Source organism: Notothenia coriiceps, unplaced genomic scaffold, assembly GCF_000735185.1.
Source record: "Notothenia coriiceps isolate Sejong01 unplaced genomic scaffold, NC01 NC01_scaffold00003521, whole genome shotgun sequence".
Lineage (NCBI taxonomy): Eukaryota > Metazoa > Chordata > Actinopteri > Perciformes > Nototheniidae > Notothenia > Notothenia coriiceps.
This window is the reverse complement of record NW_011336222.1, coordinates 515,730-533,404: the sequence shown is the minus strand read 5'-3', so window position 1 is coordinate 533,404 and position 17,675 is coordinate 515,730. Positions and strand designations below refer to the sequence as shown.

The window sequence follows — 17,675 nt, the reverse complement described above, 5'->3', positions numbered from 1 at the left end:
TGTCCACATTAGGCTGGTTCACTGATCAAGCTGATATGACTGGAGATGAAAAGAACAGAGCGGGAATCACCCTGTCCCCCCGACCCCCCTCCTCGTGCTGCTGCAACTGTCAACAACAATACTTACATACTTTTCTTATGTTACCATTAAAACTGTACATTTATTTCTGCTGCTTACGAGGCAAAATACTCTTTAGAGACAATCAGAGGAGATGTCATTGATTTGGAAGCACATGATATGAATTCAGTTTTCAGGATGAGGAATTTCAACACGTTTTTCCAGACGTCTCCAAAGTGAGAAAAATGAACAGCGCAGAAAGGCGAGGAGGAGAGCACAGGAGTGACTGATTGCAGGGCATCAGACCAAATGGGAACCAGAGACTGTGAGATGTCAAAACTACTATAGATTTATACTTTACCTGCTCCCCTGAGATCTGCCACACATACTATTGTGCTGAGCAGAATAAAAGAGGGGGGAGAGATATGAAAAAGTATGGGCACCAAGTCATAGGTCCAGCGGTTCAAGAAGATTACTAAAAGCGGCGCACAAAGGTGAGTAAGGGATAGAGGACCAGAGAGCGAAAGGGCTGGGTCAGACCAGAAACAGCAGCATCAGCTGGGTCCTATTTAGAGCAACCTTTTGTACTCTGAGAGAAGAACTGTGCGCCTGCTGTACATCTGCCCTCCGCATGTTGCACTGCAATGGGTGGGCTGCCCTTCTCTGCCTCAGCCCTCTCCTCACACTGCCCTATAGCTTCGGTAAGACAACTGTGTAAACAGAAACTGAAATGATAGAATATATTTGAGGATGATTCCCTTGAGAATATTATTCTGAAACAGCACCAATTGTCCAGAATCATACTAAGAAAACTATGGATTCTTAGAGGTTATTACTTTTTTTTATATATATGCAGTTTGTCAACATCTGTTTTATCTTTAAAGTGTATACAGTTTTCTGGGTGCATTTCTGGACATCTCACCATGCATGCTTCCTCCAATGCTTTGCTTATTATCTCCTTCATTATATTGTGAACAACATAAACCAATCTCCATATTATATAAATAGAGCCAGGATCCTGGCATACTATATTCAGTACACTCCAGTGGTGGCATGCCTTTTCCTTGAGCCACTGGCCAGTGAGCAACTTACCGCCACCCAGACACAGACCATGTCCGATGGACGCGGCTCCCCCCCCACACACAGCTTGTTGGGATTGCTGCATGAAACCACCAAGTGCAACTGACAGACACACATGACGGCTAACAGACCGCGGAGCTGCTAACTGCTACTTTGACTGGAGGCTGGTCTGAGTTACAGCCCCTCGCCCCCTGAGCGGACCTCAGACCCTGATGAAAAGAAGCTAACTCCTCGATCAATCACAACCAGCCAGGTGATTGCAGGGTCGTGACATTTGTTTCTTTTCACTGGTCAACTTAGCCTATGTCTTGAGTCTCCTCCAGATCTCTCCTTCTGTTCGACGTGCTTTTAAAGACGAGATGTGGGAAAAGGTGTGTCTCACCTGTGAAGAGTTAAGACTGAGCAGCTGATATATCTCTAGGTTGAGCCTCCAGGCCTCACAGACAAGGTCTCTACTAAACACAGCTGTAAAATCTTTATAGATATGTCAACCAAACTCTAACATCAAACCCGCTGGAAGGCTGCCTCGGCTGATCGTAGGTCAGCTAAAAAGAGATTACTATATAGATTTATCATCTATGGGAAATCGTGGACGTAATAGCATGCAAGCAGTGTGACATGACATTAACAGGTGTGTGTGTGTGTGTCTCTGTGTGTGTGTGTGTGTATGTGTGTATGTGTGTGTGTGTGTGTGTGTGTGTGGTTGTGTTGAGTGTTTATGTGGTGTGGTGTTTATGTTGGTGTGTGTGTGTGTGTTGTGTTTGGTCGTAATAGCATGCAAGCAGTGTGACATGACATTAACAGGTGTGTGTGTGTGTGTGTGTGTGTGTGTGTGTGTGTGTGTGTGTGTGTGTGTGTGTGTGTGTGTGTGTGTGTTCATATGGCAGTCACTCACGTTGTGGTATATACCAGTTAAGGGTCTAACTGGCCTTATCTAAAAGTGCTTGGATGTTATTAGAAGGTCACATGGACTGCCAGGCTGTAGGTATGACTGGTCGAGGAGAAACATATCCAGATGTGTGCTCGTATGCATGCGTGCGGAGGCCTAATGGCCCACAGTGACTTTCTCTGATCACACAACACACACAACACAGCAAAATAACACATGAAAGGTCTGTCAAAAGAAACTCCTCAGGCCCCCTCACAGGAAGACCCCATTACAGCACGTGCATCGATAAAACAGTCCTCCCATCTGCCCTGTGGCTCCTGATAGCGATCTCCTCCCCTCAGTGGGATCCTACTCAGGCTGCGCAGGTCCGACTGTATAACTGGCCCCCAGGGAAACAACATAATGGAGTTAAGGACTCTGTTAATGCTCCAGATAAAACACATTTACCCTTACTTAATGCCAGATTCCCCATATTGCTGGTGGGCACATACATATTAGCATGCTGTGTTTTAAATGTCTTCAGTCATTTTAAAAGAGTGGCACACTTTGTGTACACGTGTGTCTGTGGCAGAGAGCAGATTTCACTTAATATTGGCCACAGTAAAGATTATTCTTGTGGTAGTCTGATTGGTTTGACTTAAAAATAAGTAAACTATCCTCTTTTGTTGTAATGTACAGTGCAAGATCAGAGACCACAGTTTCTTTGTGAAAATGCTACTCTTGTATCAACATCTAAAACCCACATGATGCCTTTTTTTGTCATTCGTTCATTTTCAATGTTATATTGAGCATTGATGTGTGAGGAGGAACATCATTAAGGCTCTCTCTCTGTCGTGGAAAAGGTTCAATCATATCGTTTCTGAAGTAGTCACAGGTCAAAGTTCATCATGGGCTTAACAGTTTCACTTGAGCTTGACTTCAATTCCCAGTCTTTGTGCATGTTGCACTGCATCTGCCACATAATGATGCAATACTATGATGTCTTGTTTCCCCCAGAGTTAAACTGAAAGCCTGTTTTTCTCCTTGCAAAAGTGCAATCTCATCATGACATTATAATGCAGATGAATGGCCCTGATCTAGCACACTCTGCTCCATCACTGCTAATGGAAGAGAGAAGTCATACTTCACTGCTTGTGCAACTCTGCTGGCAGATCACTCTCAATTTCGAGACCTTGCACCAAGACAGGAATTGTCCTTTTTAATTGATTGCAAGACTCACAGAACAGTTATATATATTAAGTCATATTTGTTGGTCCAGCAAATGGTACAGAGATAACTTTCACCCTCCTTAGATACTGTATGTTTCTCTTGACCCTATCTTTTCCGGTGGATCAGCCATGATCCCCACTTGACCTGGAAACCTCAATAAATCAAACTCCCCTGGACTGGCATCCCATTGGTACAGTACAGTGTTCACCCAAAATACCTCACAATACATCAGGAAATGGTGGAGAAATCAGATGTCGATCGCTTTTGTTTGAGGTTTCGGTTTTAACTTCTTGGCTCAGATTTGACATTTCATACAGTTCGTTGTAGTATTTCTATGATGCTCCTTTAGTTTATCTAGTTTGTCTAATCTATCAATGCTGAGTGTGGGAACCACTTAGAATAAAGCCTCTGCCTCCACACTGAGTTTACGCAGTGAAGCCTGAGCCTGTTGTCAGTGTCTCCCACTATAAACAACAAACAGCCTAAGGAAGGGAGTAAAGCTTGCTACAGTTAAAGTGTTCGACACACTCACACCTAAATGCACGAACGACAGTATGTGTAGCTTTCCCTCTCGCTGTGAGGGATAAACACCCTGTCGTGTGGTCCGATCTGTTTACGAGTTTACGGCTAGGGTCGTGGAGGGTGTGTGTGTGTGTGTGTGTGTGTGTGTGTGTGTGTGTGTGTGTGTGTGTGTGTGTGTGTGTGTATGAGAGTGTTAGTGAATGTGTGATGGAGGGATTACAGGAGAGCTGGCCGCTGCTTTTATGAGGAAAAAAAAAACACAAACACAGAATGTAAGACAAGCCTCTGTGTTTAACGTTTATTTCCCTCAAAGTAGCCTGCTGTACTCATTAGAAAAATGGCCCCTATATCATATATTAAAAGCAACGTCTATCAGTTAAGGGGTCCCAAACACGGGGAAGCGCTATGTAAATGTACATTTACCATTCTCTCTTGTTCTCCCTCTCAGCCAGTAACTTGTGTTGATAGTGTCTGTGGTGGGATTGACATTCTCGGTTAGTTCCGCTGTGTGATCCTGCTGGTGGTCGGTCCATCTTTATCCTCGTGGGAAAAGTCTCCACCCAAATCCGCATCCATCCATCGATCTATAAAACATTGTTTCCTTTGTTCTGATCTTTTATTTCATCTTCTTTTATCTAGAACATTTATCTTTTTTGTTCCCCTGTCATACTCCACCTTTTCCCTGAATGACGCATGTTGGACCCAACTACTGGTCCACGAGCCCTGGGATACATGCTGCTGAACTTACCCACTGGGATGTTTCACAAGAGGCCAGCTGGGTATTCTAAGGGAGCCAAGAGGAAGGTGAAGGAGGTCGGAGGAGAGGGTAGATGAAGCAGAGGAGAAAGAGATGAATATGGGTAACATGTGGAGGAGGATTAAAGAAATGAAGTACTGGTTTGTGCGTGAGAAACGTGTTGGAGAGAAATGGTGGGAAGCCTCTAAGGAGAAGGATGAGATGCATACATACACACTATTTGTTTCCCTTTGTTCTCATAGAAAACTCTAGAAACTGAAATGGAGCACGATTAGACAAGATATAAGCACTTCGGACATTTGAATTTCAATAATTGACAATTATTGTATGACTATTTGGTCTTGAAGTACCTCAAGCAGACTACATATCTTGCCTTTAATACTAAAACTATTTATTTTCATGAAGTTTATCCTTAAATTGACCTTCCTAGTGCACCTGTATTAAATAAACACTTGTGCTTTTCAAATGTGGGAGCTTGCAGTTTAACCGGCCACACTCACCAGGCATCATTTCTAGGGCTGTCCCATTTTAGCAGTTATTCAACTAATCTATTATTTATTTGTTTTGCTTTCTCTCACATGTTTTTTCCCAAATCTTGAATTATCATAGGTTCAAAAATAATTTATATTCAATGTTATCTCTAAAAATGAACCCCAGAGCAATAAACCTCAGTTGAAAAGGCAAGCCTTATATCCTCACTTATTCAGTCATTGAAACAAATGTTTTACACCTTTTTTGTCCATATTTGGCTGGAGCTTAGTGCGCAGTACCTAAGTGCGCAGTACGTCTTGGAGTAGCTGTCTGCTACACGTATTGTGACACATTACAAATCGGCTAGAGTTTATGAACATTTCCAAATGGACTGAAATACTGGGTTTTATCATCCAGTATTACTGATTCCATTACACATATTGTACCCGCGTCAAATTAGGTTGCATGTCAATTACTAGAAAGATGAAAACCACTGAACTAACTAAAAAATGTATTAGAAAGCTGCAGCTGATTCAGAACGCTGCTGCTCGAGTCCTCACTAACACTAAGAAAGTGGATCACATCACTCCTGTTCTGAAGTCTTTACACTGGCTTCCTGTGTGTCAAAGAATAGATTTTAAAATACTGCTGCTGGTTTATAAAGCTTTGAATGGTTTAGGCCCAAAATACATTTCTGATCTTCTGCTAAATTATGAACCATCCAGATCTCTCAGGTCTTCAGGGACTGGTCAGCTTTCTGTCCCCAGAGTCAGAACTAAACATGGAGAAGCAGCGTTCAGTTATTGTGCTCCAAATATCTGGAACAAACTCCCAGAAACCTGCAGGTCCGCTGCAACTCTGACTACTTTTAAATCCAGGCTGAAGACTTTTCTTTTTGTTGCTGCTTTTAATTGAAACTGAGCCGTTGTGGAACTTCTGTGTGAACTATTCATATCTTAAACTGCACTGTAACTTTTTATTCATGTACTTTTTTATTTATGTACTTTTTATTCATGTATTTTTTCTTTCAATGTTTCTTTTATTAGCTTTTCTTTTTAATGACTGTTTTTAAATGCCTTTGTCTGAATGTCTTCCATTGTTGTAAAGCACCTTGAATTGCCTTGAAAGGTGCTATATAAATAAACTTGCCTTGCCTTGAACTGCCTGACAGCAGGCCTTGATGCCTAATGGCAGTAAAAGCATAAGCCAGAAGAAGGAGCAGTTTAAGAGAAAGGATTTATATTTTCTCACTACTCTGTCATATAGCCAATAGTGGTTTTCTGAGGCTGATGCTGATATCCATACACACTGGATTATGCTGGCACACAGTTGCTCGTTAACTACTGCGAAATAAATATACAGTTCATCGAACAAACTTTGTTTAGTATAATGTAGTAAGCCGATACCATCATAGTATATAACCCATGTTGTTACATTTCAGCAACAGTTTGCTTCATCATTCAGCACAGCATCTTCAAATCACAGTTAAATACTGCCACCTCCTGACGCATAATAGAACAACCAAACATCATCTACACCATAATTCAAACTAATATATCTTGACCCACACATCAATACTTTTATATCTGCAATACTGGACAACAACCCAACTGTCCTACAGAGCTAGTGAATCCTGTCAGACATTTTACTTGCATATATTTGTTCCTGATGAGATATTGATCATTGTATTTTTCATCGTAAAGAAGAATATTTATCCTCTGTTTGACCATTTATGCATTCACTTTATGAACCATTAAATGAACTAATGTTAAACCTTTTATAAAACTAAAACATGTACAGTGAGATAATCTTAGTGTAGAAAGTTACTACCTCAACAAGGATCACAAAGGCCCAATATAAGAGGACAGATTACATCTCGGATGACCTTCTTCCTTTCTGTCTTTGTCTCTCTCTTACTCTACCCCTTAATCTGTCTCTCTCGCACACACACACACACACACACACACACACACACACACACACACACACACACACACACACACACACACACACAACACTTTTTGGTATTCCTGTGATAGACCTAATGGTCTCTAGTGTTTAAAAGATAGAGCCCTAACTCATACTGACAGGACAGATTAACACACCGGCCTTAAACACGAGTGGAACAAGTCAAAGGTCAATACACAGAGAGAGATGTAAACTGTGCTTTTCTCTGTTTGTGTGTGTATTGTTGGTGTTTTTAATTGATGATTTATTTTTAAGTTAAAGAACTACTTACTAACTGTGTTCTGTAGAATATTTACATACAAGTAGGGCCTACTTGTCTCTTTGATCTCTTTCTCATGTTCTTCTTCTCTTTTTATAACTACTTTATAACTATAACATTTTTTGAATAAATATATTGCTATTATTATAACGTTTTGTAAAAATAAGTCAAATGTTTTCTCTTCTTTGACTCTACAGATTTAGTTATTATTTAAAGTGTTTAGATTTGCTTTTCTTAACATTACCTTGTTATTTTATTAACAATGTATTTGGATAACATTTTCACATTTTACTGTTTTTTTTACTCATAAGAAAACATGAACATAATGAAAACCCATTTTGTGGTGAAAGTTAACCCTTTACTCTAGTCATTAAGCCATCACCCATGTTGGATCAGCCCAACACGTTTCATTTACAGTACAACAGGCTGCGTTCACACTCCGGTACGATGGGTGGCGCTGGTGCTACTTGCTGGCTTCGCAACCGTCGTTACCACACACGAAGAAGAAGACGAGGGCGGAAATTAAAAACAGAAGAAGAAAAGTGTGTTTATTCCTTTATACAGTCTATGGTTTATTCTGACAGTTTTTAGTTTATATTGTAAGGGTCGCTAGTGCTTCATATCAGAATTGTGTACAAGGTAAGATACATCCGTTTTAGTTTTGGATAGCGCTTAACTACTTTATTGATAGAATTGATAACATGTAGAGTAATGAATTCAGTCGCTTTGGATTGCCCGCTCCGCCATAATGCTGTCTAAATCTATCTGATGCTAGCTAAAGCTTTTTATTTATCATTGCTCTATCAGGCTAGCGTCAGGTAAGTTGATGCCCAAAAAAGTCAGAGGTAGGATGTACCATTTTGAGATAAAAGTGCATTACTTGAGTATTTTCTTTTCATGATGCTTTCTACTTCTACTCCACTAATTTTTGGCACTGGGTATATGTGATGAATATTGCCAGACCTTTTAATAATCTAATTGTTTAATACTTTATTAGTCACAAGATACATTTTTCTGCATTTATAATTTTCATTTTTAATACTTTACGTACATTCCCTGTTTATACTTTTCAATGAAGATTTTGTAGCACTGGTCATGCTGAAAGTAGAGACCCCACCAAAATCCATTGTTTTTTTTGTACTTAAATTATCATTACATTATTCATGTGAAATCATTATTACACTAACTTGAAAAGGTAAATACATGATTGTATCTAAATTCTGAGTTCTTCGGGTAAGCTACTTCAGCACTTTTTTTTGTTATTATTTTTATATTTTACGTTTTTGAAGACAATATAGTGTTATATCGCCACTCACGAAACAAGAAGAAAATGTATTCAAATATATGTCTTGACGGTTATGATCATCTTCTTTTTTTTCTATGTTTTTATGAACCCACAGGGACAGGGACACCCTTTTGAAACAATGCACAGCATCGGTGATCATGATGGCGTTGACGTCACCTCCTGGGTGTTAGTGTGTCCCGGAGGTCTCTGGAAAGTACAGCGAAAGCAAACACATGAAGAGAGTCAGGAGATAGTTTCTTATTCTGGAGATGATGCAGGTATGATGCTTTTCTATTGTGTTCTCCCTCGAATTATCCATTTGAGTCCATATTTGGCGGAATATAAATGTATTATTCATCTAGTAATCTATCTCACTTAATGTCTCTTTGTATCTTCTAGCATGTTCATCCAGTGACTGTCCAAGGTTGGGGTCTCTATGTCGGGTCCGGGTGCGGCTTAAAGCTAACATGGATGGAGCAGAGAGTTTAGTATCTGAAATGGGAAATGAGAAGCTGTCAGACCAATCAGTGGCTGAGATGACAGAGGCCACACCCTTCCCGAGGTGTCAGGACACTGTGCTGCAGGTCCCGCTGGGTGACTGGATAACACTGAGGCTCGGAGAGGGTCAGTGCAACATCACTGAAGCATGTGTGGAAAGGATGAGAGCGGGACAGAAAACTGAGGTAAGAGAGAAGAGGATACTGGGATAGTGATTGAATGTCATTGGTTGTACAGATGAAAGTAAGTAAAAAACCAAAAAAAACGCCAAGGCTATGAACATTATGGTTTTCGTTTAATATATTTTAAGATGATATAATGTATTTGCAATACCCTGATATACATTATATTGACAGGACTGGAGTAAGAGTGTACATGCTCTCAAGTCTCTTTGCGTCTGAAAATGAAAAGTTGGAAACCCGATATAATGATCAGGTGGGACAAAAGCTAATTTGATACTAACTTTATATGTCGCTTGTTTATTAATAAAACAAATTGTCCAAGAAGATTAAAGACTATTGCAACAAAAACAAATTGTGAGAATGTCAGTTAAGCAGCAAACAGTAAAGGTTGTGGTGTGGACCAGATAAAGAAGGCTTAGTAGGAGTGTGTCTTACTAAAAGTGTGAACCCAACTTTGGCATTGTTTCAAATCTCAATTGTGTCCCAGTTGTGTGCCTGTGAGCCCTGACATACAGCACACAAAAACCCCAAATGTGTCTTAATCTCAATTTCTACATGTATGGCAGCCATTCCATTCCAGTGTCTGTTGAATTCCAACACAGAGACATGTTGTCATTAGTTTTAAGAATACAATAGAAACGTTTTTAATTTATCTCAAAGACATACCTCTAAATAGTAAAACCAGAGAAACTGATAATGCTGCAGTGGTCTCTTAATTTTCTTCAGAGCTGTAAAAGCCACAACAGTTGAATTTGGATTCCAGGATTATACGTTACACATAATATTTTCTGTAGATATTGTCTTCTGACTTTTTTGTTGTTGTTCTCAGATACTGATATCTCGAGTGGAAAATGGAAAAGACGTCTCTGCTCCTGCTAAAGCAAAACTGCCTTTATGTGCCACAGTTGAACTCAAATCTTGCACACCAGGCAAGGAATCCTGGGAGATGAGTCCTGAGGAAAAGTGGCAGTGGGTGAAGTCACACAAAGAGCGGGGTGGAGTGAGATTCAGGAGTGGGGACGTGTGGGGAGCAGCAGACAGCTACAGTCGAGCGCTCAAACTTCTCATCACTCTCCGTGTTCATGGCAGAGAGGAGGAGGAAAAAGAGCAGGAAGCAGAAGAACAGAGAGACACAGACACTGGTGATAAAACACATCAACATCCTTCAGCTAATGAAGTCAAATCCATCAAAGCAGAACTCCACTCAAACCTGTCCTTGTGCCAGCTTAAAGTGAACCAACCCGAACGAGCTAAGGCCAGTGCAACCAAAGCTACTCTGCTGGAACCAGGTGGAACTAAAGCCTGGTACCGCATGGGCCAAGCCTGCCAGATGTTGAATGAGCTGGAGGAGGCCAGGAAGGCTTTTAAGAAACTGCTGGAGCTGCAGCCGGAGTCACCTGCTGCTCTGAAGGCACTTAAAGACATTGCTAGTATAGAGAAAGAGAACAATGCTCAGTTGGGACTTAGACTCAGCAAAATGTTCAGCTGAACAGTGAATCGTATCCAGTTATTATCAGATGTTATCTGTGGAACAGTATGTTTCTTCTTATGAATTAGCATTAAATGAGTACAGCCACTGACTGAATGCATGTTTGTCTCACTACTTTATGATTACATTTCAGATTATAAATCCATAGTCCAAAATAGCATGCCTTAAATGTATTTGGATGAACGTACTAACTACCTAGATTAAGGGGTGCATAAGATGTTGTCAGTGTGTCCAATACGTGTTTTATCTTTTAAAATACAAAGGTTATTGTCCTCCTAGTCGACCACAAGGTGGCAGGCTTTGTCTCCTAGTCCCACAGCCGGTGGGTTGTTAAAGGTCCCACGTCATGGCCATTTCTACAGATCATAATTCCATTGTTGAGGTCTACTAGAATAGATATACATTGTGCAATTTTAACGTATGAACACCGGTTTGTCTTGATGAGAAAACGTGCCGAAACCCTGGATCGAACCAGGGACCTTTTAGATCTTCAGTCTAACGCTCTCCCAACTGAGCTACTTCGGCATCAGAAGGCCCAATTGTACAGGGTTCGTAAATACATGCAGAAAAATTGACGACCTCGGTGTCTAATGTAAATAAATTGTTTGTATTCATTGAAACAGAACTCAAAAATAGAGAAGAATACCAGGGTGGTTAAAGAAGCACTTTAAATTACTTTTATAAAGTAACATTTAAACAAAATGAAGTTATTAAAAAATTGAATATTTATTTTGCTACTCTCCCAAAAGTCCCACAAAGCTGAAAAAAAGTAAATGTATTGCTGTATGCATAAGAGAACATACTCATACTCAATTAAGTTATTCGATGACAGGTGCAATATGACAAACCATACATGAGATATGCCTAAAGATGCATGCCTCTTCAACAGAAAGATAATCTGCAACTGCTTTGATAACAATCCATTGTTAAAGTAGTTTTCATGCAGAATGGCAGAAATGACTTTTGTCAGCATATCAAATATGCTTTTCTCTTCTTTTACAAAAAAACAACATTAAACTCAATATCTTTGGGTTTTGGACAAGACAAAAGACCTTGAATATAATAATATTGGGCTTTGAGAAAATAGGATGAACATTTTTTGTTCAATTTTTTCAAGTTTATAGACAAAAAAATAATCAATTAATCTAGAAAAATAATCTGCACATTAGTAGATAATGAACATAATCGGTAGTTTCAGCTCTAGTTCTGTCAGAATCCAAACAATCATTTATTTTGTCCCATTGAATGTATTGATTTTCACAGCACAAAGTGTATGCCCTTCCCGGTTGTCTTTTCTCTTGTCCCTCCTGTAGAAATTGTCTCGTAGAAAGAACCACAGTCAGATTTTCCTGTTGTCAGTTCCTCTTAGACTTTTTGTTGTCAGTCTGTGCCTGTGCAGCGGACAACTGTCTCCAGGCATCCACAATGAGCACTAGCGGTATGATGATCCATAGCACGTTCATGAACACAAAGTAAAACCAGAAGTAAATTGGATGCCCCAACTCACTATGAGAATAACCATCTCGGTGCTCTGTGTAGAAGTAAAGCACTGCTCCATACAGCTGACCTGAAATGAGATTATGTCATAAGACCATCATATCAATATGACAACAACTGAAAATTGGGGTAGTAATTAAGCCATCCTACCTAGTGAAATAATGAGTTGCAGAACAAATCTGTAGGGCTTGTTGGTTAGGAAGGCAAACACAGCCCAGAAGCTGAAAGGTCCCCATAACCATGCAGTCACAGTCTCCATGCAGACAGTGAAGTTATCCGCTCTAGAAATGTGCAGGGTACAATTAGTGACAGTTTCTCAACTTATTTTTAATGCAAAAAATGAACGTAGCTCTGAGAAAAGATGAACTCACATCACATATCGACTGTCCCCTTTGGAGTACTCTTTCCCTGAGAGAAGAAAATTAAACATATTTAATCTCTTTTAATCACAGTTTATACACTTTTCTAAACATGTTTTTCTGGTTTACTTGGTTACTCACACAGCTGTGACAGGAAGCTCTGGTCTGCTGGAATAATATCATAATACAGTGAGAACCATCCCTCTATGACGCCATGGATGAAACCACAGACAGCAAACCAGCACACAGCCAGACGCCTCCATGTCCCCAGCCTGCCAGTTTTCCCTTTCTGACCGGTGATCAGCCAGGTCACAAGCAGAAAGAGCCCAGACACAGAAAACAGGAACACCAGAATCTCTGACATGGATCGGTCATTGGCCACATACGTGGGAATCAAAAGGTCCCGTGGCCAATAGGGATGCAGAACTCCAGTTGCTGATTTGGCATCCATTGTCTGTTTCAAGAAAAGATGGTCAACAATCTTCATCCACAGTAAGCTTAAAATGTGTTGACTTTAATCATGTAATGTTAAAGGGAGACAGTACAGGTGAAAAGGGTACACTGATTGCCTATTAACAAAGCTTTTTAGAAATGTTATGCTTAAATATGTAAATAGTGCATTCTCTTATTAATTGTGTGCTAATGTGCATACATTTCTAGGACAGAAATCTGAACATTGGATAAAGTTATGTTAAAAAATCATGTATCTCTTTTTTGACATTAAAAGCCGGATTTTCAATATACTGTATCTGTGCTCCATAATAGTACAAATAGATAAAGTGTAGTTCAAGTAACACCTTGGTGTATTTTATTTCTCCACTAGTCTAAAAGAAGTCATGTTATACAGCAAAGGAGCCTAACATTCAAAATTGACCCATTTTTAAAAAACATATATGTTTTTGCCTGTAGACTGTCTGGGCTTAAGAATAATTGAGCATATGTTTAATTGATGAATAATGGCTCTCTGCAATGTACTGCACTACGTTTTTAACATTAGCTATTTGTTACATGTTTACACCAAGTAAAGAAAGGTTGTATTGATATACTCCATATAGCAGACATAAGCAATAGGCTAATGCATGCGTTTTTAGTCCTTACCAGTAATGCTTAAAAAAACGCGATTCCAGCTGCAAAGGTTCAACGTATATTACCACAAGAGTATCCTATTAGATGAATTCAAAAATGAAGTATGGTGGAGATCCAATAGTCCAGAGCTGTCTAATTGCATGCCATATCAGTGAGTAAAAACGCACACACGGAACTGACCAGAGCATGGGGCGGTAACTTGTGGTGTCAAAGACCAATCAGAAGATAGTATGCATAAAGCTCGAAGCACATGCGGTCTGCTGGCCCATATGATTGGCTCATCATCTCGGATCATAGATGTGGTCGTTGGCAACAACCAATAAAAACGTGTCGCCTAACCCAAAGTATAGTCCCCTCTTCTCATTGACAAGTTATTACACATTTAATTAGTCGGTGAAGGGTGAATATTAGTAGGCTACTCTAAGGGAAGATATTGCACAATGATTTCTAGCAAAGATCTTTCACTTCGAGGTGATCGTATGAGACTACTGAGCACTAATATCTCAAATAACTTCTATTAGATTTCTGAAGATTACAAAATCTTATCTTGAAAGAAAACATGTGATATTGTGCACAACAAGCCTATAAACGTATGTCCAACTAATCCGCGAACCAAAATAAACAAGCAGATGATTAAACAATGACTATTAGTGTGTTGCTATAATGATTAATTAAGTTATGCAGATTTTCTTTTTGACATTTGATTTTAATAGTTCTTATGCTGGCTGCCCATCGAGACTGGACCTAAGCCAATCCCTCCGCGAGTTCACAATGGACAAAGCCACTCACGGGACGGCTTCGCTCCGAACCCGCCCCCTCACCCTGTTGTTGTCTGACAGTGGACCTGTCGCGAGGCGCATCAGAGCTGTTCAAAGTAAGCAACAACACTGATATACAGCAACTTTAGTCTGCATAAAGTTAGCAAGCCAGCATTGCTAACGGTAACGTTTCAATGTTAAATAAACGTTAACTTAATTAAGACTGCCAACAGCAAGTATTGTATTAATGACACCTTTTTATGTATATAGTTTGGTGTATAGTTTTATATTGATGAGGCCAACTTTGTTTAGAATTTGTATAGGATTTCTCTTTGTTTAAAACAAATAATGAGGATACCAATACCTCTGCCCCATTGCAAGACTATTAAAAGAAAAGAAAAAAAGTTGTCCTCCCAAGCCGTGTCAGGGATTTAACCCTGCCGTGACCCGGATTCGAACCGGGGTTGCTGCGGCCACAACGCAGAGTACTAACCACTTAACGATCACGGCGCGCTACTGGGAGTGATGCGACCATCGACTTCAGTTCGATTTATAAAGTAGTCCGGGACGGATGCTTTGGGGTATCAACTGTGTTTTGGGGTACTTCATATGTCCGCGAAAAAGCAGATATTCTTTATTCCTCAAGACCTTTAACCATATGTATCTTATATGTGTACTGTGTATATATGGCTCTTATGTCGACGGCAAATACGGTAGAGATAGTTAGCAAGCTAACTCGGCTGTTAGCATACATCAGAGGTTAGCAGAGTTTTCTATTTGAGAGAGGTTGAGAGCTGTCGTTTTCTTTTACTTACTTTGCTTTTGGTCGTATTCAATATAGTAAACGCCAGGGAGGCTTTCAATAATATTTTACGGTACCCGAGTAACATTTTACCTTAAATTAGATAACGTAACGTTGAATGAAAAAGTTTAATGTAATGTTAGCAAAGCTAGCTATCTATTCGGTCGGATGAAGTACAACGTATTTGCAAATATGAAATATTGTTTCAAGGTATTTTCAACTTCTGCTTCAGCCACATTTGTAGATTTGAATCAACACTTTTAATCTTCCGTATGCACAAATGGCCCATCCAATTGGTATAAAAAGCTAAGTCTATCTTGAGCAATGTATCGGTCCCATATGGTCTAGCGGTTAGGATTCCTGGTTTTCACCCAGGCGGCCCGGGTTCGACTCCCGGTATGGGAACTACCTCTTTTGTCCTTTATTGTGTATAGTTCCAAGATAAGTAAAATATTAACATGAACTGTTTTTCAGCAATATTTGTGACGGATATACGTTACAGTTACACCCAGTACAAAAAGTTATTCTTTAAATGGCAATGGATGTAATTCATCCCCTTTTTTCTATTGGTACATCTGATGTTTTATGGAAAGAATAATAATAATAATAATAATAGATTTAATTTGTTAGCGTTTTTACATGTGCTCAAAGACGCTTTACAGATAATAGTGAAGAAAAAAGAAAAGAGAAGAAAGGAACAACAAATAAATATATAGTTAAAGTTAAAGTCAAATAATACAAAAACAATCACACATGAAAAGTCGGATTGAAGAGGTGAGTTTTTGTGAGTTTTTTGAAGGTGGTGAGGTCGGTGCAGTCTCTGATGGGTTGTGGGAGTGAGTTCCAGAGGGAGGGGGCAGCGACGGAGAAGGCTCTGTCCCCCCAGGTCCGGTGATTGGTGCGGGTGGGGATGGATAGGAGGTTGGCTTCTGATGAGCGGAGGCAGCGGGAAGGGGTGTGGTGGTGCAGCAGGTCTGTGAGGTAGGGGGGGGCCTGGTTGTTGAGGGCTTTGTAAGTAATGAGGAGGAAATTGAAGTGAATTTTTTGACGGACGGGGAGCCAGTGGAGGTTCTGGAGGATGGGAGTGATGTGGTCTCGGGAGCGGGTGTGGGTGAGGAGGCGGGCAGCAGAGTTCTGGATATGTTGGAGTTTATTGAGGAGGTTGGATGGTATGCCATACAGGATAACAGAAAGGCTAACGTACTATGTAGAAAAAAATGAATTAATGACTCCATATAAGAGTGGGGTTTAGAAGGGGCGGAGTACTTTCCACTGCTCTGCCTGGAATCTGAAATCAGGAAAGCTCAAGCGAATAAGGATGTTAGTATTCTTCTATGTGGAAAAAGCCTATACGATATGATGTGGAAGAAGGGATTATTAATAAAACTGGACATTATGGGTTTGGGAGGTAACATACAGTATATTAGATTATGGATTTTTTGTTTGAATGGAACCCCGCAGCGGAGCGTAATTAGTCCTCTTTTGTTCTCTATTATGATAAATGATCTATAGGATCTGATAAAAGTAACTTTTTGCAGATTATAGAGCTATTTGGAAAAGGGGTAGAAATGTAAATGATATTGTAGGTAAGATTCAGGAAGCAATTACGGAAATTGAAAGCTGTTCTCTGACATGGGGTTTAGATTGTCGGTAGAAAAATTCTGAAAACTTTATTTTTTACCGAGAAAAAAGATTGAGGAAGGAGAGGGTTAACACTTTATGCAGCAAGCAACTAAAGAAAGAGTGAAGGACATTTAAGGCTTCTGGGAATTATTGTTTGGACGAGAGAGTCACATGGAGTATTCACATTTGATAAATAAAAGTAGTAGACAAGGTAAAAAAGATGGTTGTGTAAATGTCTATTGAGGTGTGAGCACTAAGGGGGGCTGATAAAGCTGCTTTGAGGAACGTATGACAGCCCAACTTAGACAGTCATAGAGGATGAATAGTGCTTACCGGTTCAGCTGTCATAACTCTTCTCTACAAAAATAGCATTCACAAAGCACTAATGGATATGCTGTGGGCCCCAGTCAGACTGGACACCAGTGCTCGGCACTTCAGGCAGATGGTCGGAAGAACAATCACCAGATATGATTGAGTAGAAAACAGTTAATGTTAACTAGGGAGAAATACAGGGCCATGAAGAATACTCACTAAACAAACCTGTAAAAACCAAGTTATACAAAGTAATAGCAATTTAAAAAAGAAAGTGTTTGTGTTTCGTTATTATGTGTAAGGAATTCAAAGTTAAGGAATGGAATATCGTAGTCCGACTGCTGCTGTAAATATCAGCTGTTTCCACCATGGCATACTACCTCAACCTGGTAAGTAGATCTATCGCTTACTGAAACGGTCGTTTACATTCAAAGAGAAGTAAAAATCCAATGTGCCACGGCTTATGGTGAACGACTATAGCGTTACATGAAAAATATGGGCAGTTTAAACTGAAGTATTTAGCCTACACTATTAAGATAGTTTACTGATGGATCAAAAGTCCAGAAAATTCA

At 39.9% G+C, this 17,675-nt stretch overlaps 2 protein-coding genes and 3 non-coding genes across 5 annotated transcripts; 2 read left to right on the top strand and 3 right to left on the bottom strand.

The window, feature by feature from the left end:
* Positions 1 to 7,695: 7,695 nt before the first annotated feature.
* On the top strand, positions 7,696 to 10,780 carry fkbpl (FKBP prolyl isomerase like). Its single transcript, XM_010766685.1, has 4 exons — positions 7,696 to 7,851; positions 8,613 to 8,775; positions 8,897 to 9,180; positions 10,007 to 10,780. Exons 2-4 carry the CDS (start codon positions 8,637 to 8,639, stop codon positions 10,664 to 10,666), a joined length of 1,083 nt encoding a protein of 360 aa, XP_010764987.1. The 5' UTR covers positions 7,696 to 7,851; positions 8,613 to 8,636; the 3' UTR covers positions 10,667 to 10,780.
* A 337-nt stretch (positions 10,781 to 11,117) lies between these two features.
* trnaf-gaa (transfer RNA phenylalanine (anticodon GAA)) lies at positions 11,118 to 11,191 on the bottom strand. The gene has a single exon. It is a non-coding gene; the product is annotated as a tRNA-Phe (tRNA).
* Positions 11,192 to 11,373: 182 nt separating this feature from the next.
* On the bottom strand, positions 11,374 to 13,788 carry ebp (EBP cholestenol delta-isomerase). The gene is made up of 5 exons (XM_010766684.1): positions 13,621 to 13,788; positions 12,664 to 12,976; positions 12,535 to 12,571; positions 12,314 to 12,444; positions 11,374 to 12,233 (listed from the first exon to the last, which is right to left on the bottom strand). The coding sequence occupies exons 2-5, from the start codon at positions 12,971 to 12,973 to the stop codon at positions 12,022 to 12,024; spliced, it is 690 nt and encodes a 229-aa protein (XP_010764986.1). The 5' UTR covers positions 12,974 to 12,976; positions 13,621 to 13,788; the 3' UTR covers positions 11,374 to 12,021.
* A 1,016-nt stretch (positions 13,789 to 14,804) lies between these two features.
* Positions 14,805 to 14,876, bottom strand: trnah-gug (transfer RNA histidine(anticodon GUG)). Its single transcript has one exon. It is a non-coding gene; the product is annotated as a tRNA-His (tRNA).
* Positions 14,877 to 15,501: 625 nt separating this feature from the next.
* Positions 15,502 to 15,573, top strand: trnae-uuc (transfer RNA glutamic acid (anticodon UUC)). Its single transcript has one exon. It is a non-coding gene; the product is annotated as a tRNA-Glu (tRNA).
* Positions 15,574 to 17,675: the final 2,102 nt, after the last annotated feature.